Source organism: Equus quagga, chromosome 12, assembly GCF_021613505.1.
Source record: "Equus quagga isolate Etosha38 chromosome 12, UCLA_HA_Equagga_1.0, whole genome shotgun sequence".
NCBI classification, from domain to species: Eukaryota; Metazoa; Chordata; class Mammalia; order Perissodactyla; family Equidae; genus Equus; species Equus quagga.
The window spans coordinates 110,650,232-110,675,307 of record NC_060278.1 but is presented as its reverse complement, the minus strand read 5'-3'; the positions used below and the strand labels follow the sequence as shown (position 1 = coordinate 110,675,307).

The 25,076-nt window shown below is 59.6% G+C and overlaps 1 protein-coding gene across 1 annotated transcript; it reads right to left on the bottom strand.

Annotated features, from left to right (window-relative positions):
* Positions 1 to 640: 640 nt before the first annotated feature.
* On the bottom strand, positions 641 to 22,753 carry COL9A3 (collagen type IX alpha 3 chain). Its single transcript, XM_046678224.1, has 32 exons — positions 22,663 to 22,753; positions 21,991 to 22,059; positions 20,745 to 20,780; positions 20,057 to 20,128; positions 19,286 to 19,339; positions 18,064 to 18,099; positions 17,771 to 17,794; positions 17,464 to 17,517; positions 17,017 to 17,070; positions 16,613 to 16,654; positions 15,365 to 15,421; positions 14,920 to 14,973; positions 14,344 to 14,397; positions 13,989 to 14,042; positions 13,476 to 13,529; positions 12,986 to 13,039; positions 12,278 to 12,331; positions 11,267 to 11,320; positions 11,117 to 11,170; positions 10,815 to 10,859; positions 10,670 to 10,723; positions 10,543 to 10,596; positions 9,968 to 10,021; positions 9,776 to 9,847; positions 8,359 to 8,394; positions 7,631 to 7,675; positions 6,291 to 6,323; positions 5,907 to 6,053; positions 5,721 to 5,775; positions 4,976 to 5,158; positions 2,340 to 2,417; positions 641 to 1,233 (listed from the first exon to the last, which is right to left on the bottom strand). Exons 1-32 carry the CDS (start codon positions 22,732 to 22,734, stop codon positions 1,043 to 1,045), a joined length of 2,049 nt encoding a protein of 682 aa, XP_046534180.1. The 5' UTR covers positions 22,735 to 22,753; the 3' UTR covers positions 641 to 1,042.
* Positions 22,754 to 25,076: the final 2,323 nt, after the last annotated feature.

Sequence of the window (25,076 nt, the reverse complement as noted above, 5' to 3'; positions counted from 1 at the left end):
ATTTTTCAATTATCTGTCTGATTCCATCATGTTTTCTTAACATGATAACTTAAAAAAACTAACATCCTTGGTAATTTCTTCAGTCTTAAAAGGTACATTGCTTTTTATTTATTTTATTTACATTTTAAATATGCCCCCTTAGCAACTGGAACAAGTTAAATTGTTCTTAACTAGAAGTAGTTTGGAAATTTTATTTCATTTGTTTGTCACTTCCCCTTGTAAGGATTTCGTCTCAGAGTACTGTATTGCAAAATGCAGTCCTATTTTAAACCTTCGCTATAAATTTTCCAGAGACTTCTTTTGTCCATAAATGAGACCTTGTCATGGTAGATTGCTTCAACGCCCTCATTCTCATACTGAGAGTCTGACTTTCTGTGTAATAAACTGTAGTGTTTGGAACTGAGTTTTTCAAATGAGTGGCTTTATTTATTACAAGAGATAATACCAATAGCCTTTAGTGCAATACAAAGTCACCATCAATAAATACTGCTAATCGGAGATAGTGAAAAGTTTGTACACAGAAGCAGGTAAATCAGACCAGACCTTTGTAGGGAAGGGACACCGTGCGTGAGAGCCTTTATTTTCTTGTTAGACTGTGGCCGTCATTAATCTGAAGATTTAGTATATCATTTTATTGGGATCGTATCTCAGTCTTTACACAGATGCTATGTAAACAAGTTGCTAAGTATTTTTTATCTATGGAATTGTACAGAGCTGTTATATGTACACCCTATGTCCTCTCAGATGCTGGGTTTACGGTTTTATTACGTAGGGCCTGTGTCTGAGGTATGCGGGTACAGCTGAATGGACCAAGGTCAGTACACGAAGAGACAACAGCTCGATGCAGGATGCTCTCAGGGACCAAGTGTCCAGTCACTGCGAGTGAGGACCTGGAGGGGCAGGCCAGGAAGGCCTCGCTGGACGTCACGGCACGGTGTGTCGTCCACTCCTTAATACCAGACACTGCTGCTCTCTGGGTGTCCTTCCACAGCTCACTGCTCGGCTCGGCATCGCTTTCTCACTTGCTGCCTTAAGTTATGTTTTAGGAGCTTCTAGGTCCCGATTTTTCCCCAGTGCCTCCCATCACGGCTCCTTGGCAGGCCGAGGTGTCGCAGATGCCAGGGGTCCCCTGAGCTCCAACAGCACCAGGAAGGCCAGGGTCACCAGGCAGCCCGGGCTCACCAGGGGCCCCGTCTCTGCCGTCTTTGCTCACGCCCTGCACGCCTTGCGGTCCTTGAGAGAGACCAGGAAGGTGAGTGTAGATGCAGTAAGAACAGAACATTTGTGGTCAGCATGCCACTCAGCTCTTTTCTTGTCCTAGCTTATTTCTGAACTCTGGAAGCGGCCAAAGGGAGGAGCGCCCAGGCTGGGAGAAGGGCAGGGGCAGACGTCTGAAGTGGGCAGGGGTGTGGCCGGCGCAGCAGGAGGCCACGCAGAGCCACAGGGAGCTGGGCTCTGAGTTTGTCCTAAGGACGCCGGCTCCGACTTGAGGAGAGTTAATTGGTGCCATGTGACGAAGGGATCCGGAGTGAGCAAGGGGGGTGCTTGGTGAGCGATGATGGTGACAACCATGGGGGTGGACTGGGTGTGAGTGGAAGAGGACGCCCCCACCAGGTGGTGGGCACCTGCAGGGTGGATGGCAGGTGGAGGCAGAGTAGGTCAGCAAAGGAGAAACCAGGAATGTGGGGTGCAGCCTCCAGGCCGGGACAGGAGGGGAGGGCGTGTGGGGTGCGAGGGGAGGGCCCCACCCACGGTGTGGAGGGAGCGCGGAGAAGAGCCGGAGCTGACAGCTGTGTTTTGGGAAAACCAGGAGGCCTTAGCCTTCCGGGATGTGTGTGCAGAAGAGAATGACCCCGGGACAGTCTGAGAAGCTCGGGGTGGACCACGGCTGGGCTGGCCTTTGCCGGGGACAGCGGCGCCTCCGCCCTCGTGACAAAGCATTTATATTCAGCATTAAAAACTCAGACATTCGGGGTATGTGTGGGTCAACTAAGAGAAAATTCTGTTAGAATTTAACTGAAATCGATACTAGACAGCTTTACTAAAGCAGAATTTAACTGAATCTACTCGACTAAAATAGACCCGGGGGCCTGTCCTCGACTAAAATAGACCCGGGGGGGGTCTGTCCTCGACTAAAATAGACCCGGGGGGTCTGTCCTCGACTAAACTTCTGCATGACGAAGTAGTTACTAGAACCGTTCCTAACCTGCCTCTCAGAAGCCTTTGCCGAGAGGAAGGAATGGTTCTGCTAGCAGACGATGAGACGTGTTCATCACCCAAAGTTATACAATGGGAAGGATGCCCCAAAACACAAGCTGTTAGCGACAACGGCCTCGTACCTTGGAGCCCCTGGTCTCCGTCAGGCCCGTCCACACCCACGCCAGCTGAGCCTTTGTCTCCTCGGTCCCCCTGGTTTCCTGTCAAAGGTATTTGACACACACACATGTTGAGAGTGCCAGATTCAAGTTTGAAGACAGACTCTGGTGCAGGGTCATGGACCACACCATGTGTGGGTGGCCCTGCCTTTGTACAAGTGGGGTCCCTACTTTTCAAGCTTCTCACTGAAGTGGAACATGTGGTCAAGCACACAGAGCACAGCGTAGAGCTCGACGGAGTCTGACAAAACGAGCCCACCCGTGCGGCCAACCAGCACCAGGGCAGCCGCTTCTGGCGGTGTTTTAGTTCCATTCAGAAGGCTTTTTGCCTGTTAAACAGCTGAGTGCTTATTTTGTGTTCCTATTTTCAACATGATTTTTGACCCACGAGTTATCTACAGGTGTTTTCAAATGTTCTTCTAATTGTCATTCCCATCTCCCACGTCCTGCTGGTTTGGTCTTGGTGGCCACGGTCACGGCAGGTGTGCTGAGGTCTCCTGGTAGGAAGGCCCCTGTGTCAGCCTGTGCCTGATGTGATGTCGGTGCATACAAGTTATTCTGGAATTAGGTTCCTGGTAAATGGAACCTTTTGTCAATACAGCGACACTCGTAAACCAAACAACATTCTTTGGGGCGGCCTGTCTTGCCTCATGTTAATAGTAGCAACCCCAGCTCTCTTCTGGTTGGTGTTTGTCAGTATCTCTTTTTTGATCAGATGCGTAGGCTTGACGAGCAGTGTGAGGCCACTAGGCAGTCGGTGCTCATCATCCCCTATTACATATGGACCACTGGTGGGGATGGCGTCCGTGGCCATGGAATTACAAGCTGACCTCCCCACAGGGCGTGGGCGTTTCCCGCATTGAGGCCCTTAAGTAGTTGGTTCCAGTGCAGTGTCCCTGACCCGCTGTGTCCCTGACCCACTTTGTCCCTGACCCGCTGTGTCCCTGACCCGCTGTCTCCCTGACCCGCTGTGTCCCGGGGGGAGAGTGGGAATGGAAGCTCAGCAGTAACAGGGCTTCTCCCTGAGGACTTGCAGTCTATTTTCTTATTTCATCCTCACGATAACCCTCGGGTGTCCCATGCTGCCATATTGAAGGGACCAAGGCGCCAGGAGATGGAACGACCTGCCTGCCTCCTCCGGAGAAAGGCCATCTTCAGATGGAGTGAGGAGCCTCAGTGCTCCTGGAGGACACACACAGACCACTGTGTCTCTGTGGTGGCTTCACTTCAATATTGTCATGGTATTTTTCTGGGGAACCAATATAGGTGATTAATGCTGTTTTTGAATTTTATTTTCAAAAGACTTAAAGGCATTCAGGTCCCTATTTGAAGAAAACCCCGTGTGGTCTTTTATTTGAAGACAGCCACCCCTCAGTGCCCTCTCTTAGCGTGGCAGCCCAGAGACGTGGGCACTTGAAGAGCTGTGTGACAGTTAATTTTGGACGGTCTCATAGCTGGGATGAGCAGATGACTTTGACGTTTGCCCTCGGGCACTGAAACTGTTAACCTCTAAGAATCCTGGAAACAAGTGAAGTGGTACCACTAATGATGGAACTCCTTCACCTGCCAGCAGATTTAACGTGAACCTCACAGAGGAAGCAAGGAACTCACAGAATTCAGTGTCCCTTGGAAACTTTTTCCTTAAGCTGTTTTTTAGAAACAGATTATTTGGTCATTAAGTTGGAATGAATGGAATCATGAGCTTTAAATCCTTCACTTGGGCCGTGGGGCTGGCTGATGCAGCCAACTCTGGGCAAACCGTTAGAACGTTAAAGTGAACCAAATGTTAAAGGTTAGTGTCCAACAGTTCACAGAGCTGTGTTATTCGTGCCCCGGAAGCCCCATCTCTGCCTGAGCACGGGGCCTCCCTGGACGTCAGCATGGTCACTGTGAACAGACGGGACCACGAGGGGGTCAACAGTCAGCGTGAGCATCCGTGATTTTGTCTTGTTTCTAAATTATGTTTCCTAGTTCTTTATGGTCTTTAAAGTGGATTTTTCCAATTTTATAATTTTTGCCTTCTGTAACAGAAATGTTCATATATGCCAGTTTTCATTAAGGTATGTGCTATGAAGTATAAATGGAGTATTCATTCCTCACATTTTTATCAAACTTTTCTCCCCTAAATGTTGTTTTGATGGTATTTGAGAAAAACATCACATTTTTAAAATATTACAGTATGTGTGGGGTTAGTAAGGGCATTCACAATACTGGGCCCTGAAACCATGAAGGCCCCATTTCCCCTGAGCACACCTGGCTCACCGAAGCGGCAGCCCAACCTTTCCCAGCACTTGCAGCATTTCCAGAGGAGCCGTGTGGACTGAGAGGAGGCGGGGACTTGAGGCCACTCAGACGCATGTGTTAGACACGGTCTTTGTAAGGCTGGGCAAGGCCAGAGCACCTGCCCACGGGCTCGGGTTCAGGTGAGCTTGGGTCCCAGTTTTCCCTCAGGTTCTCTTCCCTCCCTTGTCCCTGCAGAGGAGAACTTCTCTGCGTGGAGGGATCACGTTTCACAATGTAGGGGATGTCTGGGCAGCTGTCATGTGGCTGGGGGGCTGCCCACAGTAGAGTGGCCATGTGGTGGGGCCGACAGTACTCACCTCTGGGTCCGGGGTCTCCCAGCTCTCCGGTGGGACCACGATATCCAGGGGGCCCTCGAGCACCAGGGTGGCCAATGGAGCCTGGGGGCCCCGGGGGTCCCGGGGGTCCAGCTGGACCAGGCCGACCGATGGACCCTGGTGCTAAAGGCTTCCTCAGGTGAGCAGCTAACTGTGCAATTTGTTCTTTTGGAAAACAAAGACACAAGCATTTATTCAAAGAGGATTATCAAAAGTATTTTATGTAAAACAAAATATTTAAAGTGCCTTTCAGAAAGAAGTTTTGTTTGTTGGTTGAAAATGGCTTTAACTGCCTTAGGGTAAGTCGTAGATGCTGTGAGATTTCCTCTGTGTACCAAAGAGGGAATGACAGGCCTAGAAAGGGGATTCTGTTTGTTTTGGAGCTCCTTAAAATTCCTGTGGATCAGAGTGGCCAAAAGACGTCCACTTGGTCCCTCAAAGCCGAAAGGGCACAATTATTTGTCCCTTGTACCCATTCATTCAGCAGACACTTAGAACATGCGCCGTGTGCCAGGCTCTGGGAATCCTGCCCGAGGGAGCCCTCGTCTAGTGCAGACAGACAGACCAGAGCACCAGTGTGGACCTCCAAGGACCACAGGCCAGCCCGCAGCTCAGCTTGGCTGGGAAGCAGTGGAGGATGAGGCTGGGGGTGAAGGTGGGGCTGAGGCATGTACCCCCAGGTGCTCGTGGGGCACAAGGAGCCACCTGTGGAGGGGAGAGCGCTTACCACTGACCATGCTCCCGCACAGCTCCCGGATGTGCTGCTCGCTGGCCTCTTTCCCCTGAAATTCACCCCCCAAATTCATCAGCGTACAGGGGCATTCTGGCAGCTCTCTGAGGCGCCCCCACTCTCACACCCTGAAAGGTAACTGATGACCGATGACTGAGCGCAAGGAAGGAAAGAAACACGTACCGGGACTCCGGGCTTCCCAGTGATGCCAGGCACGCCCTGGACACCCTGGAAGCCCACAGGGCCCGGGGGGCCTGGGACGCCCTCCACACCGCTGGTGCCATTGGGACCCTGGATGCCTTTTGGGCCCAGCTCCCCTCGACTGCCCGACTGGAGAGAAAGAGCAGAACGAGGTGGGTCGGGGGCGAGCCATGCCCAGGAGCTGCCAGCCCACATGCTGTGCCCTCTTGGCTGGCAGTTTCCACCTTGCCCGAGTTCTGAACAGAGTGGTCATTTATGATCTGCAGGCCGTCAGTGCCCCACAGGTAGCCTGGTGGCCCAGAGGTGGCCTGAGAAGCCAATGGGCTCCTTTGGATATTGTCACTGGAACATCTGCCAGGTACTCACCTCTCCTTTGGGTCCCACAGGGCCACTGGGACCCTGCAAAAGAGAAGGGGTACATTCTAATTACTCCGGTGGTGGTGTTAGCTGGGTGGAAATTAACTCCCAAGGAACGACTCTAACACATTATTAGCTGGGGATGGAATAAAAAATCAAACCATCCACCGAACCGCTATTTGACTTTGCCAAAACAGCAGCAGCCGTATCCTTTTACCCTTCTAGGTACGTGTTTTACTATGCTAGGATTGTGTTCTATCTACTGATCTTTTTTAGCTTATTTCTGCAACGCGTGTTTTAGTAGCTGTGTGGCGCTTTTTCTCGTGGATGTGGACTTTGTTCCCACTCTTTCTTCTTGTAAGCGATGCCGAGCTGAACGTCTCTGTGCTCAGAGCTCCCCCATCTCCAGCTGTGTCCACAGGAAGCTGCCCGCTGGATGCAAACAGGGACACAGTCCCACCAGACAGACGGCCCATGACCGACTCATCCACGTCGCCATCTGGGTGAGAGCCTGGACACCACGTGCTGCTTGGGCCACATCACTGACTCCTCGTCGAAGCCACAGGGAGAGTCTGGGGTGAAGCTGGTCAGCCCACACGGCCCGACTGCCGAAGTCGCTGGGGCACAGTGCAAGGCTTCCCGGCTCGCAGGACTGCCACCCCCATCAGATTAACGGGAGATGGATTCCCAGGGTCCCGTTTGTCAAGGTTGTCTAGGAATTCGCCAAAATAACGCACACAGAACTGAGGTTGTCTTGGCTGGAGACATAAGAAGTTGTACTGGGCCACAAGGTACTGCCAGAGGATCCCTGGGGCTGAGCCATTTCCATCTCACCCAGACACAGGAAAGGCTTAACTGCAGAACTAGGAATTCTGCCATGTGGGGGCCAGATCTGTCCTGCCCCAAACTCCCTGATTGTTCTGGTTCCGTTGCCTCCAGGAGAAATGTGAATCTGTCAACGAACTCAATCGAGGATTTTATTTTAAACTTAACCTGTTTTAGTTCTGTGGAAGCAGAGTCTGCTTTAGTTAAAACTCAGCTGTGACTAATGCATGCTGAAAGGCCACTGCTGGAGGGACTTTGCAGGCAGCGTCTCTGTGCAGGAGAACCCCAGAGCCGGGCCTGCGGCCACCCCTCCCCAGAGGCCCAGCCCAGCCCCACCCGCTGCCTTCAGGGCCGCTCAGGGGCCGGGGCCTCCGTGACGCGAGGCTTCCCCCCTGGGAGTTTCTCCTTCTGCCAGGATGTGCAGGACCCAACCTCCTCCACAGGTGGGTGCCCCCACGGATCCCCAAACATGACTGGTTCATCTCAGCTGTCAATAAAAGTGGAGTCAACTTAACCACACTTACCAGTTCTCCCTTGTCCCCGGGAAGACCATCGGAACCTGCGATCCCCTGAAAATGATAGACCCCAAAGTTAAAGAACTGTCCGTGCCTTAAGCCGTTGTCAAACCTGGGTGGCAGCTGGTGCAGCAGACCCAGGCCCAGGGCGAGGACGCCAGGCTGAAGTCACTGGTTGACATGATGAGGCTTTTCTGCCAAGCAGAACCACAGGCGGGTTTCGACTGATCTGGGTCCTTGACCAGCATAAAAAGGGCCTGGTGCTCCCTGGAGGCCGGAAGAAGCTGAGCCATAGGGACACAGGCCCCTCCCACCCCTGAGCCTTTCCAGAGAGCAAAGTGCTGCCAGAGGAGTGAACACATTTCTAGTCTGCTTCTGGAACCCGATTCTGTCCCCTTTGCATGATCACTTTCCCAGAAGCTCAGCAGGGAACGTCCCCTCCACTTTGAGGGTCCCAGAGGAGCCACCAGGCTGGAGGCAGCTGCTGTTGTACCCAGGAGCTAGCTGGCAACGTTGGGCTGCCCTGCCATTGCACCCAGGAAGGCGGCTCACATGGGTCCTGGTCCCCGCTCTGGCTCCGGGGCTGGGTGCCCAAAGCTATCGTCACTGCTCAGAGGGAGCAAGAACCAATGACAAAGATGGAAGGAGGGAGAGAAATGAGAAGTGAGGGTGCCACTCAGAGCTCCGAAGACGGCCCCACATCCACATCTGACTTCACAACGGGGGTGCCCACTCACCTGTTCTCCCTTAGGCCCTGTGGCTCCTCCCGGGCCCTGCAGCAGAGAGAAGCCTCGGCATTAGGGGGTTACAGGAATCCCGAAGGTGACCTGCCCGAGCTGTGGAGCCAGGAATGTGCACGCTGCCTGCACAGGGGGCTACATGGAACAGGCTCCCTCCCCTGGACTCAGTCCCAGCGACAGACTGTGCTCCATGTGCATCTCCTAAGTGTCTCGGGGGTCTTTCTGTAAACCCGCCTCATCTTTCTAGGCACGCCACAGCGTCGCACCACATGGGGCACCACGATGGTCTAACAGCTCTCTCCCACGTTTGCAATCCCAGTGAATTGGGTATTTCTGCGCACGCGATCCTGGGATGACTTCACAAGGTGGAACTGCTGAGTCAAAGAGCCAAAAGCTGACATGAATCATCTTCCCAGTGGACTGGGAGATTAGGGACATGTCTGGGAAGCAGTAGGATCGCCCCTAAAATATTATAATAAAAACTGTCCATTTGCCCAAGAGCAGCCTGACTGAGAACCCGCCCAAAGGGCAGGACGGTGGGACTTCCCTGTGAATCCAGGGTGCGGTGAGGGCAGGATTGGGCAAGGTGGTGAGAGACCCAGTGACTGGCCCCTCACCCCACTGGGGACGGGCCAGTGCCCAGGGGCTCCTCTCCACCCTCTCTGAGGCCCCTGGCCCAGCTGGTGTGTCTCCGACCCCTGGAGGCTGTCCCAATCCAGGCTGGTAGTTTCCATGGCACCCTGTCACTGCCCGAGATGAAGGGGCATCTGGGACTTTGGCTGCTGGGCCTCCCCGTCTGCAGCGATGTCAGGAAGCAGGTGTGGCCTTCGCAGGGCCTCGAGTGCACCTCTGGAGGGCTCTGTCACTGCCCGGCAGGCGGCGGCCACAGAAGGCACTAGGGGTCCCCGAGCACCCGGTGCAGCGTAGCTGGGCCGGGCAGGAGTGTAGACACAGGCCCACAGCCTGCTCCCTGTGACCCAAGGCCGTGCCCTGGCCACCAGGCAACCACCAACCAGCCTGGGGCGCTCTGTACCCCGACTGTCACAGGACAACGGGGACCCCACAGTGAACCTACTGGCTGTCGTAAGACCACTAGGAAAGAGTCTCGAAAAGTTAGACAGCCAGTTACGGTAGTTTAGAGGGATGGTTTTCACACTTACAGTAACGTCACCCTGTGCCAAGTAAATCCTCTGCGGAACCCGACAGATAGAGTGAGCAGAGGGCCAGGAGCCGCTGGCCCCGGCCCCACAGGCCCCACAGGCCCCACAGAGCCCGGAGTGTGCAACTGCTGGGCACCAACAGTGTGTAAGACGTCCCTGCAGGACCTCTGACATAGGGCCCCCGTCTGTGTGTCCCATGGGACTGTGGATGTGGGGGTAGGGGTGGGACACCCCTTGCTGGGACAGCCACTTACCCGGTCACCTATGTCGCCTCGGAGACCCTGGGGACCCGGCAGCCCGGGGTCTCCCACGCTGCCCTTCCGGCCCTACGGACAGAGACCCAGCTCATCAGTACCCACCAGGGAGCCCAGCAGGGACCCTTCACCCTGCCCAGCTAGCCCACCTGGGCTCACTGGACAAAAACCCTGACCCCAAACCTCACTCACCTGGAAACCTCGGACACCAGGGGCCCCAGGAGGGCCTTGTGGGCCCAGAGCACCCTGAAAGACAAAAGGAAGGTATGAGTCCAGCTCTGCTTTCCCCAAGGGGCTGGGCAGACGCAGGAGCTGGTCCTCGGCCATATAGCCCAATTGCTGGGGACAGAGGCGGGGGGCCATCCTAGGGGGAAAGTGGGGGGGGTTGCAGAGGTCAGGCATGCCCTCAGGCCCCATGCATCAGCCAGACTTGGTGCCAGGCACCACTACCCAGGGCCTCCTGGAGCCCTGCAGCTGATGTCACCATATCTCCGTCTATGGCGGGAACATGAGGCTTGGGGAACTTCCACTGCAACTCCTGGGGCCCAAGGTGGGCAGCTCCCCTCAGCCGGGCATTGTGGCTTTGTTCCCTCAGCACAGAGGTCTCAAGGACAGGACCGCTCCAGCCTGGCCCTCACCATCTCCTGGCTTTCATGGGCTCGGCCCATTGATGCGTCCAAAACACCGCCCCAGCCCCCATGGAAACTGGGCCACACAGAGGCAGCTCCATGCCAATCCTCCCGTCCCAGGCTGTGCCCTCCACTCACCGCTGAGCCCCTGTGGCCAGCCTCGCCGCGCTCCCCAGGCACGCCAACGTCTCCCTACACACAGGGAGGAGGTAGTGTCAGCAGGGTCCACGCGCTGGGGTTAGGGGTGAGGGCAGTGGATACTTACTGGGATGCCAGGTTCTCCCGAGGGACCAGCCTCACCCAGCTCTCCAGCTCTGCCCTGCAGGGGAAGAGACCCTGAGTGCCCTCCCACATCCCCCGCATCCAGGACCGAGGTGCTGGCCCCCCTCCCGGAGAAAGAAGCCACGTACCAGTTCTCCCTTCTCGCCCTTGGGCCCTGCTCGTCCTGGGAGACCCTGCAGGGCAGAGGTCAGGGATCAGAGCTGCCGAGGCCATGGGCAGCAGCACACAGCCCGAGGCAGAGCACCCTCAAACAGCGGGCAGTCTCCCCCAGTCCTGCTGACCCTGACGAGGGCCTCCAACAGTTTCCTTGGCCTCAATGCAGAGACCCTTGCATGAGCCCCCGCTCAGGGACCCATAGGAGACACCCCTGTCCTGGGAGTGCCCCCTGGCACAGTCCCTGGGGCCACTGCAGGAAGCCCCGTGCACTCACCGGCAGCCCGTTGGGACCCTTCTCCCCTGGGGCACCATTGCGACCAGCCTCTCCCTGCAGGAGATTGTGGAGGAAAGGGGTGCTGAGGCCCAGGAGGCTGAACTCCCTGAAGACTCCTCCTCCCCTGCAGGCCGCCAGCTGAATACCAACCTTCTCGCCATCGAGTCCCGGCACGCCATCCCGGCCATCCTTGCCCGGCATGCCCTGGGGATAGAAGACAGTGTGAGACTGGGCAGGCAGCATGCCCCTCGCTCCCCCTCATCCCCAATCCTGGGCAGCTCCCTTCCCCATCCCCCGCCTGCACTGGGCCTGCCCCTCTTGGACCAGAGGATCCTGAATGCCCTGGGGTATCTGTGGTCTCACGGCTCAGTGGCCACGTGGTAACCTGTGCTGTAGGCAAGGGGGCATAGGTGCACAGAGGGGCTGCCGGTCTGAGCCCACGCCCACCCTCCACATCTGCCCAGACTCGTAACAGTGCCCCAGGGAAGTCCCGTTGTAGCCCGTTTTACAGATAGGGAAACTGAGGCTGGGTGCTAGGATTTGGGCCCAGGCCTGCCTGACCTCACACTCTGGACTAATTCTGGAACCGAGGACACAGCCAAGTGCTGGGAAGGTGGCAGCAGGGCAGACGGTCTCCCCACATTTCCCCTCGTCAGCCCTGCCTCCTCAACCCCCGGCTGTCCTACACTGACGGGGGCACCCAAGAGCCTGTGCTCTAGGGCCACAGTGGGGAGGGGCCCAGAGAGGCCAGGAGGGAATGCAGGTCTGGGCTGAGCGTGGGCACGTAACAGTGACGAGGGGACACAGGTGTGGAGGGCGGGCGCCCTAGGACCCTCTGAATGCCCGCACCTGTGCCCACCGTCTACCCCACCTGCCCTCACGTCTCACGTTCCCCTGGAACACAGATGAGCTCAACCTGAGACCCTCTACCTCCGCACGGTCAGGACAGCAACAGTTTTCAGGCCATGCAGAATGAAAAAGGGGGACTGTTCAAGCACTATTGCACATTTCCAGATGCAACAGCAGAGCGTGAAACTGAGTGAGGGCCACACGTCCGTGCAGCTGCCCATGCAGAGCCCAGGACCTTGGAAGGAGGATGACCCCCGATGGGAAAAAGAGCGACATCAGTGTCTGCCCCAGTGCTGGGTAACACATACTCACCGGCTCTCCACCCGGCCCGGCCGCTCCGGGGACGCCTTTGGGACCAGGTCTGCCCTAAAAGATACACAAGGGCCGCAGATGGGAGGTGAGGAATGCTCCTGCAGATTATCTCATGGGTTCCTGGGGGCCCGGGCGGGAGCCGTAGGCACACCCAGTGCCCATCTTAGCATCCCGTGGACATTGCAGCATTGCGCGACCCCTCATGGACCGCTGGCTGCTAGGCTTAGTTCAGGGGAACACGAGCTTGTTTGGAGGCGTCCGCAGGCGAAGGCCAGTTTGGGGACGGTCGCTTCAGTTCATTTCATGAGATGCTTAATCGTCTCTTGGCTTCACTTGTGTTCACTTGCTCAGCCCGAGAGTGGCTTTCTCTGTTCATTCATTCCCAGCGCAAGGCCGAGGACCACTGTCCAGGGCTCTCGACTACATGTGTCAGTGGCCAGAATTCAGACCCAGGAGTCTGGTCCTATGGCCCCTGTCCGGCTACTCCAGAGAGGAGCTTGTCATCAGATGCAGCTTCAAGGAGCCGCTGGGGGCATGCGGGCCGGGCTGTGGGAGAAGAGCCTGGGGCGGGGGATTGCAGGGGGCCCCTCCCGGCCCAGCCCGCACAGGAGCAGTGGTCCCCCACCCCACGTCCCCTGGCACGTGCCATCCCTGTGTCCTCCCCCTCCCTGGAGATGAGGTTCTTCTCAAGGAAGTTCTCCCACTTACAAGGTCACCCTTGGGGCCTCGGAACCCCTCCGGGCCTCTCTCGCCTCTGTCACCCTGAAATGACAAGGGGAGACAGGGACAGATTTAACAACAGGAAGTAAGTGGGAGAGCTAGACTGAGGTGTGACTGGCTGGGGTCAGCCCCGGAAGTGGTCAGAGAGAGCAGGACTGATGCTGCTGAGGGTGGCAGAGGCCAGAGAGATGCTAACCACACCTCACTTTATGTCCAGAAAGAGAAAGAACACAATCTCCCGTGAAAGACAAACTCCTTTGGTAAACTGGCCTCCCCTGGTATGCCCACAGGTACCTGCCCAGGTGTGCCCCTCAGGTGTGCCCACTCATGCCCCACAGGTGTGCCCACAGGACGGCTCAGCCCCGGGAAGGGCCCACGTAGCCCAGTGGGGCTGGGGGGGGCATCTGAGTGAGGGACAGGGAAGGGGACAGAGCCTGGGTCTGCCAGGGGCCACCCTCCACCCTAGACACGCACGTACCACTTTCCCGGGAGCTCCTGGGATTCCGGGGGGCCCTCGGAATCCAATGGGACCCTGTGGAGGAGAGGGGGGCATCTGGGGCCTCTCATCTGAAGCCTGGCCAGCATCCCCCAAAGGACCCAGCTCCACCTGGAGGGGCCCTGTCGCGAGCACCCCCACCTCAGTACCTCCCCAGCAGGTTTCTCCCCAATTATCCACCCAGCAGTCCCCAAGCCCCTGTCCCCCTCCTGCATTTGCCAAGGTCTCCCCTCCTGTTCCCCACTTGCCCCTCCCCATCCCCTTGGGCCTAAGCCACAACAGCCTTCTTAGATCCCAGTTTTGGGAACCATGCACGTAAGCGGAGGCCCAGAGGCAGCCTTGCCGAAATCACATGGTCCACCTATGGCCACAGGTGAGGACTGGTGCTCATGGGGTCCATCTGACATCTGCAGTGGCCCCCCAACCACCTGGGCTGACCTGGCGCTGGCCCACATCCCCCAAGGGGCTGGGCTGGGTGGGGGCTGGTAGACTTACCCGGTCCCCGGGGGGCCCGAGTGGCCCTGGCAGTCCTTGTAGCCCCCGAGGACCCTGTGGGGAGAGAGCTGAAGATGCAGGGCCCGGGCCAGCAGCCCCCAGGGACTTCTCACACCCTGGGAGCCACCACGGGGCACTGGTATCTTCCCAGAAGCCCTTGGTTTCAGCTCAGGACCTGGAGGGGGACGGGGGCCACCCTCCTGGGATCAGCAGCCTGGTGGAGGCAGGACCCTGGCCTGGTTTCCTTTGCGGGTGTTGGTGGACCGTCCCCTGCAGCGCTGAGCCGCCCAAGGCGGTGGTTGTCTAAGCGGCTCCTATCCTGCGTCCTTACCCCTGTCCAGCCCCCTCCACTCACCTGCAGCCCCACGGTGCCTGGGATGCCGGCGGGCCCAGGGGGGCCGGGGTCACCCTGCAAAGGAGGTGGAGAAAGTGGTGGTGAGCAGGTCAGCCCCGAGCTCTCCCGGGAGCTTTCATGCCCACCGGTCCCCTTGCCCACACCTGTGCAGTGGCGGGCATTGCCCCACTTCACAGCTGAGCCTCGGAGGCTGAGGGGGCACGTGGCCCCTGTTCCAGCAAGGCCCCCAGTGCTTCCCAGATGCCTTCTCCTGGCTGGCATGGGACCCTTCTGCTGGCCACTCCTGCCATACTAGAGGGCATCAGCTTGGCCCCCAGCCTGTGGGTGAGGACTGACAGATGCCTTCCATTGGGCAGGGTGGCAGAGACCACCGGGCGCGGGGGCATCTGTCCCAGCTCTGCCCAGCCAGGCCTTGGGGAGGCATGCGTGGCAGCTGCTCAATCAGTGCACCCGTGATGCAGCCAGCACCCCTCACTCACCCCACCAGAGTCCCAGTCCCCCACAAGCGCTCTTCGCTCCCTGCGGCCACTGCTTGGACCAGCAGTCCTGACACACCCGTGACACGCCCCTGCTCACCTTCTCCCCGTCCTTGCCGACTTCTCCTTGCTCCCCTTTGTAGCCCGTGGGTCCCTGAAAGCCAGTGGTGGGTGACAAGTCACAGGCCCACCTCCCAGCTCAGGTGGAGAAACCGAGGCCTGGTTGGGAGGGGGCAGGGCTGGGGGGTGCAGGGGGTTTGGGGCCTGATGCCAGCTCTCTCCTGAGCCCTCTCTCAATGCCTCCCAATCCTGAGGGACACGCCAGCGCCCACAGGTCACTAGTGTCAAGGGGGGATGGAGACAGAGCCAGGCCCCCAGGCAGGGCGGGAGGCCAGCCCCCTTTCTTCCTGCGACAACCCTGGAGCCAGGGCAGACTTTCTGGACCCCATCCCCTACCCGCCAGATCTCAGAGCTGGAGGCTGGGCTGCCTCCCATGGGCCCTGAAGGCAAGCCCAGATCTGAGTCACCCCGTGGCCACCACTCACCTTGAACCCTGGCATTCCTGGGGGTCCAGGGGGGCCGGGCGGGCAGATGGCCGGGCACTGTTGGAAGACAGAGTGGTCAGCCCCCTCCCAGACAAACAGGGCCAGACGGCAGCTCTGAGCAGGACGCTGAGGTCAGCACCCAGGGGCCCTGAGATGGGCCTTTCTGCATGGGTGGAGGGGACCTCGGGCCACACAGGGGCCTCCTGGGGAGCCCAGACAGGGCTTCATTCATGCTGGCCGCGGGATGTGGTGAGGTGCTGCCGGAGCCAGACCTTGGCGGCCGGGCCCCTCACAGCCTCCTCCTCACAGCCCGGCTCCAATTTCCCAGCCTCAGTGCAGACGCCAGGTTCAAAGCAGCCATTCAGCACTGGTGGCTGCTGGCCTCACAAAGGGGCCTTCATCCTGTGCCCCGGCTCCCTGCAGGGAGCGTCAGGCCAGGCTTATCCTCTAGGCACAAACGTGCTTTAGGAGGAGACGTGTCCTTCAGACACAGACTCAAAGCTCCCTGCCTCAGATGGCGTGGGGATTCTAGATCATTCCATGGCTGATCTGGCACAGAGCTGGCACCATCAAACTCCTCCCCAACTGCTCCTGCCCGGCCCGTCATCAGGGGCCCAGCCATTCTCCTCACTCTGGGAGATCCCTCCCCTCCCTCTGGGACACCAACCAGTCAAGCGCTCGGGACACAAGGTGGGGCGAGAAGAGCTGGCAGACAGCACCAGCGGGCGAGCCAGACTGGGCCAGCTTCTTCCTTCAAGAGCACAAAACCCTCCTCCGTGACCCCAGCTGCTGACCCAGCCCACAGGCGCACACAGCAGAGAAACAGACCCGGGGCCGCCCCAGTAGCTGTTTTTCTTTTTACACGAGTGACAAAGCTCAAAGACCAAGACAAGAGTGAGTCTCAGACTCTAGTCCAGAACTTTCTGTGGTGGGCAAGCATTGTGTCTGCGCCACCCAGTGCAGCCGCCATTGGCCACGTGTGGCTGGGAACACTGAGTGCAGATTTGATTTTGCTTAAGTTAGGTTCACGCTGCTGCATGTGGCCGATGCATGGGGACAGTGCAGGGCTAGAGAGTGGCAGAGGTGGGGCTGGGGGGGCTGTCCCTAGGGAGCCCCTATCCCTGCCCTCCTGCAGGTAGGGAACCGGACCCTCCCCAGACAGGTCCCCAAGGCTGTGGACCCAGCCAGAGCCCCTCTCATCAAGGCAGGCACCCCCCACCCCCTGCAAAAATGGTTGCAAGTGCCTACCTGAAGGTCAGTAGCGCCTTCGGGGAGGACCCCTGGGTGACCCTGCAACACAGAGATGGCTGACTTTGACACCACCCACCCACCCTCCCTGCCATCCACCACCTCCAGACCACCAGGAGACTCGGGGCTCTTCATCCCCCAAGGGTCACACTCTAGGCCTCCCTCCCCAAAGCGGACAGTGCTGGGTTCTGGGGGCCCATCTGCCAGGCAGGTGACAATGACAAAAACCACCTGTCCTGGGGACAGGGTGGCCGCTGGGCCTGAGCCCTATCCCTAAGTTGGCTGACCTCTGCTTCAGCCCTGAACTTGGCCCATGTCTGGGGAGTGGATCTGGGAAGGCTAGGGGGCCTGGTGACAGGGACATCAACAGTCACCCATGCCCGGAGTCTCTGCCTAGTACTTACAGGGGGTCCCGGAGGTCCTGGGGGGCCAGGGAGGCCTGGAAGTCCGGAGGGTCCCTGGGGGGGATTATGCCTTAGACAGAGCAGGACCAGCACCCTGCCCTGAGGTGAGGTGACCAGCTACTTCCAGAGAGAAACCTCCCTCCCTGACTGTGCCCTACGGGGACCCGCCCAGCTCCACCCACCTCCCCCGGCCCCAGCCTTTGCTGGGGTCCTCTGTGCTCATGAGGTCTGGTCTGCCCCTGTCCCTGGAGGTCAGCCAGGGCTTCCATCAAGGCCCTCCAGGAAAGGAAAGTGGGGGAGGGAGGAGGAGAGGGGGAGGAGAGAGAGAAGAAAGCGGGGAGGGGGAGTGGAAGCCCCTGGAGGATGAATCTGGAGCTTCTCTGCCTGCTGCTGCTGATGAGCCTGCCTGCTCATACTGGTCGGGCAAGGTCTGGGGCAGCCACTCACCGGGGGGCCACGGAGGCCGAGTCCACCTGGGAGGCCACTCACCCCTGCCTCTCCCTGGGGGAGGTAAGGAAGTAAGAGATGGGGGATGGCACCCAAGGAGCTCTGGGGATCCTGGGGAGTTCTGACCTCACTCCTGAATCCCCCTGCAGGGCCAGTCTGCCCACCCTGAAGGGACAGGGGCTGCAGGTGGGGGTCAGGTCCCTGTCCCCGAGGAGCCCCGCCCCCAGCCCTGATTTGGGTCCAGGCAGCCAGGTGGGCTCAGGGTGTGGAGGGCACGCTTGGGTGGGGAAGGGCTATCAGTACTCACGGGGGGTCCGGGGCGGCCTTTGCCCTGCAAAGCCAAGCAAGGAGTCAGAACTTGCTAGGGGCAGGAGGCGGTTTGCCCACAGCCCTTGTCCCTCAAGACGGTCAGGTGGGTCCTGGGGAAGAGCTCCTGGTGCAGGAGACCCTCCCCAGGGGAGAGAGGGCACAGCCTAGATGGTGTCCCAGGACCCCAGCCCAGGGATCAGCCCCCGGGAAAGGCAGAGACAGGAGACTCCTGGAGGACACCCCACCCTGGTGGGACCTCAAATGCCCACTGAGAAGAGAGGCGGTACTCACCCCCAGCCCAGGCGGCCCTGGGGGTCCCAGGTTTCCCTGTGGAAGGAAGCGGGCGTCAGGAGTGGGCTGGCCCTGGCACCCTCGCCTGTTTGCAAACTGGTCCCCCTCCCTCCCAAGTCCATCCTACAGCTCCTCTGAGGAGGGGTCCCCGCTCTACAGAAGGCTGAGATGGGGGGGACCTCTGATGCCCCAGTGCTCTGGGACGGCTCCTCTGCCAACAATCCTGCTGAGGAAAAGCCAGAAAAGGTCCTTTCCCAGGAGCCCTGCTGGAGACAAATGTGGAGAGGAGGACCATGTGCGCTGGGTGGGCCTCCAGGAAGGCCCAGCAGCAGGGCTGACCTGAGCCACACAGAAGCCCTCCGGTTAACCCACCTCAGAGGTCACTGAGACCTCCGACCTCCCAGGGAGCCTGGAACCTGGGGCGGCCCGGTCCTCTTCCTTCCTTGCATCCCAAAGACACTGTCCTTGCACCCTGTGCCCCTGTGCTCCCGCCCCCTCCACCCCCCGCAGGGTAAGTCCGCCCCTCCTGCAGCAAGCCTGGAGCTAGCCTACCCTCCCCACCTCCTCCCGCCCCCTCAGCACTGAAGGACCCGCTGGCCACAGGCAGCCACTCTCCCTTATTTCCAACTCAGAACACTCTCACCACTGAGGCCCCAAAGGCAGGGCTGTGTCCTTGTGTCCCCCCACCTGACTTCCCTGCCCTCTGCGCCCCAAGGAGGACCATGGGGTGGACAGTCACTTCTCGCAAGGAGGAAAGTTGAGCTCAGTTTTGCACTCAGAAGTCACAAGAGAAAGATCCTTCCTGAAGAGGGTCAGTCAGGAAGTGGTCTCAGTGGATGATGGTCAGACTTAGGGGACAGGCTGGGTGGCATGGGCCGCTCGGGTGGGCACAGAGAGGGGGTGGCGGTGCACCCGAGGAGGAAGGCACATAGAATCAGTCACCCCCAACCATACCAGCCTCCCAACACGGTCTGAATGCCAGGACAACTCTGAGCAGAGGCGAGCGTGGGACAGAGCACCATGGCCACTCGCCACCCCGTGCCCACCTGCCCTCTCCACCCCACCACAGGGCAGGACCCAGCCAGCCCCAGTCCTGCAGCTGTCCTCAGAACCACCAGCCCCATGCCTTGTGGACAGAGGGTCCTTGGCCTGGCCACCTCTGGCCAGGGACCTTGCCCTGAACTGAACTGAAGCCACTTGATGACATGGTTCAGGCACTTACCCGTTCTCCAGGGGCACCCTTGGGTCCTGGGGGTCCATCACGCCCTGTCAGGCCCTGGGGAGGGAGGCAGAGGGCTTGAGGGGTCACAGGGAAGGACATGCTCCCCGCAGGGGGACGATCAAGCTTTGAGCCCTTCCATAACTAAACAAGAGTCCAGAGAGGCCACAGAGGCCCACGGCTCTGGCACCTTCCTCTCCTGGCCCCACCCACTGTCCACCTGGTATGCCAGGGGCTCTGGCGGGAGGAGGGGCCGCCAGCGACAGGAGCTCCAGCAGGCAGGAGAGTTCGCTCCTTAGACCCCATTCCAGTCCTCACAAAGCCTGCTGGCCCTGAGGCCAGGCCTTGAGCCCCTGATGACCGATGGCAAGGCAGTCTGGAGCTGGGAGGGGCCTGGATAATGGGCGTTTGTTCCCAGACAAGCAAGAGCTGGTGGGACTTCCACCTCTGCTGTGGGTTGGCTCTGTCTGTGAGCCGCCAGGCCTTGGGCAGACACTAACCGGTCTGGGATGAAGGCCAAGGGACCCCTGCTGGGGGACATCCGGACATCTCTGGGCACTGGGCTTCCTGCTTGAGCAGGCCCAGCTGGAGAACAGCAATTACCTGACTCCAGGCCCAGAGGGGAATGGGAGGCCGCAGGGGGAGAGTGCTCTGGGAAGGGGGAGGAGAAGGGCTCTGGGGAGGGAGAGGGGAGAGGGACTCTAGGTAATGGTTGGGGCAGGGGCTTTCTGGGGAGGAGGAGGGGAGGAGCTCTGGGGACAGCGGCACACTCACGTCCACACCAGGCAGGCCTGGCAGCCCGGCCTCTCCTGCTTTCCCTGGCTTCCCTGGAGCCCCTTTCGGTCCCTGTCGGAGGAGAGGGCAGAGGCGTGAGAGAAGGTCGTCCGCCAGAAGCCCTTGGCCTTCACGGAGAAGAAAGGTGTCTTCCAGCTGGGGCTCTAGCAATTCGAGATGGGCCTCTCTCCGCCCTGCAGACCCTGACCCAGCTGGGGCTCCCCCGTCCACCCCTTGCTGGCTCTGGGGGGCTGCCCTCTCTGCTGACCTCCTCTCAGTCATACCTGTAGGACATTCACCTGGACCCTTGGTTTACCTGGTCGCTTCAGCCTCCCCAGCTAAGGACTGCTGGGTCGCTCTGTGGGACCCCCAGTGAGCCCAAGGACCCTCAACTCCTGGGTCTGAACAGTTGCGTGAGGGCTCATCTGTGGGACCTCTGACCGGCTGGACGTGCAGGGCTGTATGGACCCCTCCCCTGGCCTGTCCGGGTGCCGGCCCAAAGAAAGCTTCAAAGCCAGACCCTGCCCAGAGACGCTGGGCCCCGCGCTGTCCCCTCCCACCCCTCCTGGCTCAGCCCTCTGAGGCCCAGCGCCTGGGAAGTGGTGCAGACCCCTCTGTCCTAGGCCCACCTCCACCCCCCAGACCAGAAGGGGGCTGCCCCTCTCCCCACTGCAGCCAGGACACTCACCGGGGGCCCAGGCAGACCTGGAGGGCCAACTTCTCCCTGTAGAGGAGGAGACGCCCACACGTGACCAAGAGTCCTTAGAAACCCCGTCCTAGGAGAGAAGAGGGGAGCCCCTCACCCCTCGTCCACATGTAAGGGCCACCTCCCCTCTAAGGCCACATGCAGAGGCAGCGGAGGAGGGCAGGGTGAGCTGGACAGATGGCTCAGTGCCTGCAGGGCCCGCACAGCTTTTGGGGACCACTTTCAGGTCACAGGGACATGATCCCCAGAAAGGAGGGGAAGAAGCATGAAGCCCCTCCTCTCCACCCAACTGAAAAGCTTAAGAAAGTGGGCCAAGAGGCCTCCCGCTCCGCCTGGTCGGAGGTAGCGGCCCCCTAGATGCATAGAGGCCCAGGAAGACACCCCAGCCTCTGCCCTCACCTCCCGCCACGACCACTAGGCCTGGAATAAATCTTTCCCCAAGGCTTCCATGCCAAGTCTTAAGCAGACGTGTCCCCAGAAGGAACTATTCAGCTTGGCTCCAGTCAGCCTGGGAGCCCTGGGGCACCAGGTGCCCAGCCCCCACAGGAGGCCGGGGAGGAACACCTGAGCAACTGCCCTGCGAAGGGTCGGGGGAGGCTTAGGGCCATCAGGGCCGGGCAGGGCCTGGGGACTTCAAAGGAGGCTGAGGACCCATGGGGGCTGCACCCAGGGAGCCATATGGGTGAGGAGAGGCCTTGCGGGGGTTCTCCGCCTTTCATGGAGGGGCTGGATGGGGGGCTTTCACCCCAGGTGGTCCCTGTCGGGGGGCAGGATTTCAGCCGCCTCTCCATATTGCTTGGGCCACACTTGGACTGAGGCACCCACGGAGTATGCCATCTCTGGGGCAGAGCCAGCCTCCAAGCTCCCTCCAAGGCTGGCTCCAGCCCCCAGCAGCCCCCACAAGACCCACCCAGAGGGACAGGACTCATACCTCCACCCCCAGAATCCAGGAGCACGGGCCCCTCCATTTCCAGTCCAAAGACCACCATGCGGCACCCCCACCTGCTCTGGGGATGCCATCCCCATGGGGTGTGCCCCAACTAGAAACAAGGATCATCTTTGTCCCGTTCCACATCCCACAAGGGGTGCTGGCTCATCACGTGATGTAACCCAGCTCTGGGAGGTGGACTGAGCATTTTCTCCATTGGGCCTGGGGGCTCAGGGAGGTTGAGGTCAGAGCTGGAACCCCACAGAACCCTCCGTGGCCCTTCCCAGCCCCCAAACTCACATCGATGCCGTCCTTGCCGGGCTTCCCAGGTGGCCCTTGGGGACCAGGGGGGCCTGGAGGTCCCGTTTTCTGAAAATGGAGAAATGTCATTAGGCAGCTGTGCCCCTGCCTCCTGTGGGGTGGGTACCCCTGGTTGGCCCTCAGGTCAGCCCGATGGAGTGTCCCTCTCCCCGATCCCAAGCACTGGGCCCTGTCAGGGGCACAACCCTGGACCGCCTCAGAGACCCCCATGGCAATATCCATGCGCAATATCCATGCTGCTTGTTTGTTTGGCCAAGACGGGTTGCGTCCCAGCCCAGCAGGGAGCCGCTGGGAACAAAAGCGACATTGTGCGTCCTTGTTGGCGGCAGCAGCCAGACCCCAGCCAGGCAAGGACGGGGTGGCCTCCTGGGCTCATCCCCAAGGTGTCCCGGCATCTTTGGGGGTTCAGTTGGGCAACTGTGACTCCGTGCCACAGATGGCAAGGTGGGCTATGGGGCAACAAGGCTGCACCAGCTTCTCCAAGCGCCCACGGCCCACAGCATCCCGGCCTCATTCGCTGGCCCAGAGTGGCTGGGGTGGGGGTTCACCCCTGGCTGCACTGCTTGATGTCTGAACTCAGAGCCCTGGATCCCCTACTCTGGGCCGCTGTTTGCCTGTGCGAGCCCAGCACACCTGTGGCCCCATGCTCACCTGTGCCTCGGTCATGGTCACGGCCAGGAGCTGCCCGAGCAGGAGCAGGGCCAGGGTGGGGGCTCCGGCCATGGCTGCACTCGCTCTCTGAGCTGCGCCGGCGGCGGTGTCCGGCTCGGCTCGGCTCGGGGCTCGGTGGGCGGGGCGGGCAGTGGGCTGGATGCCAGTTCCCGCCCCGCCGGCCGCACACAAGCCCCCCATTCAGCTGGGCCCACCTGGGCGGGCGGGGGCTCCCCTGCCGCCCCGCGCCTCCCTGCCGAGACAGGCAGGGGGAAAAAAGAAGCCCAGTGGCATTTTTTTGGCCAGCCTCTGAGTTAAAATTATCCCAGCACTGGTGACTTACACACATATACCTTTTAGCAAAAAAGAAAGGCGCTCTTTTCTCCCTTTGCCCCTCGCCCCAGTGTGCAGAGGGAGGAATCCCACAGTGAAGGGCTCCTTTGGAGAAGGGGCAGCCCTAGTCCTGGAAACGGGGTGCAGGAGTTGCATATCCCATCTCAGGGTCCTGAGTGGGACCCAGGAAGCCCCCCAGAGATAGCAAGCACCCTTGTGCCAGGGGTAGACAGGGCCCCCACAGCCCCGGTTCCTGCCTTCTGGCCCTGCCCTGGGAAAGAGTCTAGACCCATGCCTACTCGGCTGGGAGCACCTCCCACTCCCAGGGCCCTCGCCCCAAACTTTAACTGTACTGAGTGGTCTGTCCACATCAGCCATCACTGGCAGAGGCCAGACTCTCACCTGGCACCCTCCCATTTCCCCCAGGAGAGAGCCAAGTGGTGGCCCTGGAAGACCTGGCAGCCCCCACCCCAAGGGAGAGCCAAGTGGTGGCCCTGGCAGAAAGTAAGCACCACCATGACCCGGGGGCCCGAGCAAAATTGTGATGAACGGTGACTCCAAGGCTGGCATGGCAGTTCCTGTGTCTCATAAGCCTTGGGCAGCTATGGGGTTACAAAGTTGGGCAAGCCGTGCTTCACCCTGGGGGGTAGGGGAACATCAGGGTAAGGAACACCGCCTGGGGTCAGGCAGCCTCAATGGCCACCCAGTGGACTCTCAAGCATGCAGGTCACCTACAGGGCCCATTGAACGTGCAGATTCCTGGCCCCACCCGTGTCTGAATCTTCAGAATTCCCTGGGAAATGTCCTCTAGGCTTGTAGGGTGCTGCAAGTGCTCCCTTTCTGCAGGTGGGAACTCGGGACACGAGATGATGTGAACGCACACAGAGGGAGCGGACGGAAGAGGACAGGGAACATGCAGGGAGGCAATGGCTCAGTGGAGAATCTCACTTCACTGTGGGTTGGACTGTGGGCTCCCTCAGGCCTGGCCACACCTCAGATGGGGGGTGTGTGTGAATTCTATCCAGAAGGGCCAAGAGAAGCTAGAAAGTTCCTGCCCTCCAGTGGAGTCCGCGTCATCCCAGGACACTCTCAGAAACAGCAGGGTGGGGCTGGGGGCAAGTTCTCCTCCTCAGTCCCTCCCACAGGGTCCACAGCCCATTTCTCCCTCAACCCCACGTCCAGCACGTGGCCAGTGAGGGCTCCTGCTGGACCAGCCTCAGAGGAAGCCCAGCTGGCCTCAACCTGGTGCTTGGAACCTCACTCCACCCCCGCCCCCAGCACAAACACACCCCCGGCTCCGTGCAGACCCCCCTGGAGAGCAGCCCTGCCTCAAAGCCCAAAGAGCCACAGTGAGCGGCCTCATGCCACCCGTGCCTCACGGCGGAACCAGAGCACTGTCCACTGTTCTCCCCGAAGCCTGTGCCTAGGTCCCTCTGCTGGGCACAGACCCCCTCCCCTAGGGGTGCTCAATGGGATTTCCATCTCACTTCAGGCTTCGAGCTTCCCCATCTGAACTTGAGCCCGAAAATGGTCTCAACTAAGGACCCTGACCACGGGGTCACTGGGATCCTGAAGTGATTGACACCCCATACCCATCTCAGTTTCCCCTCCCTGGTGGAAACCCCATCTCTGAGCCAAACCAGAGTTCAGGCACTGGGGGTTCCCCCATTCCAGCAGACCAGGGCTGGGGGAAGGAGCCAGCTGCAAAGGTCAGACTCCTCTGTGACCCAGCACCAGGGAAAGTTAACTCGGTCTCCCCCTCCCCAACCACTTCCCGTTTGTCCAGCACACCTCTCCACACCATCAGTGCTTTCATGGATCACAGCTAAACTCTCAGAAGCAACCATGCTCCTCCCTCCGCCCTAAGGAGAGCAGTGTGCTCCGTCACTCCTTTCACTCCACCAAAGGCGAGTGTGCGGCTCTCCGTAGTCTCCTCACTGGTTGGTGGGGATGTAGAAATGCCAGTGCATGGGCGGAGGTGGGGGCAGGCCGGGCTGGCCCAGGGGGACAAAGCTGGGCTGGGAGCCAACCGTGCCCCGCGGGGAGGGGGCTGCTGTGGTGGGAGGCACACTGTGCCCATG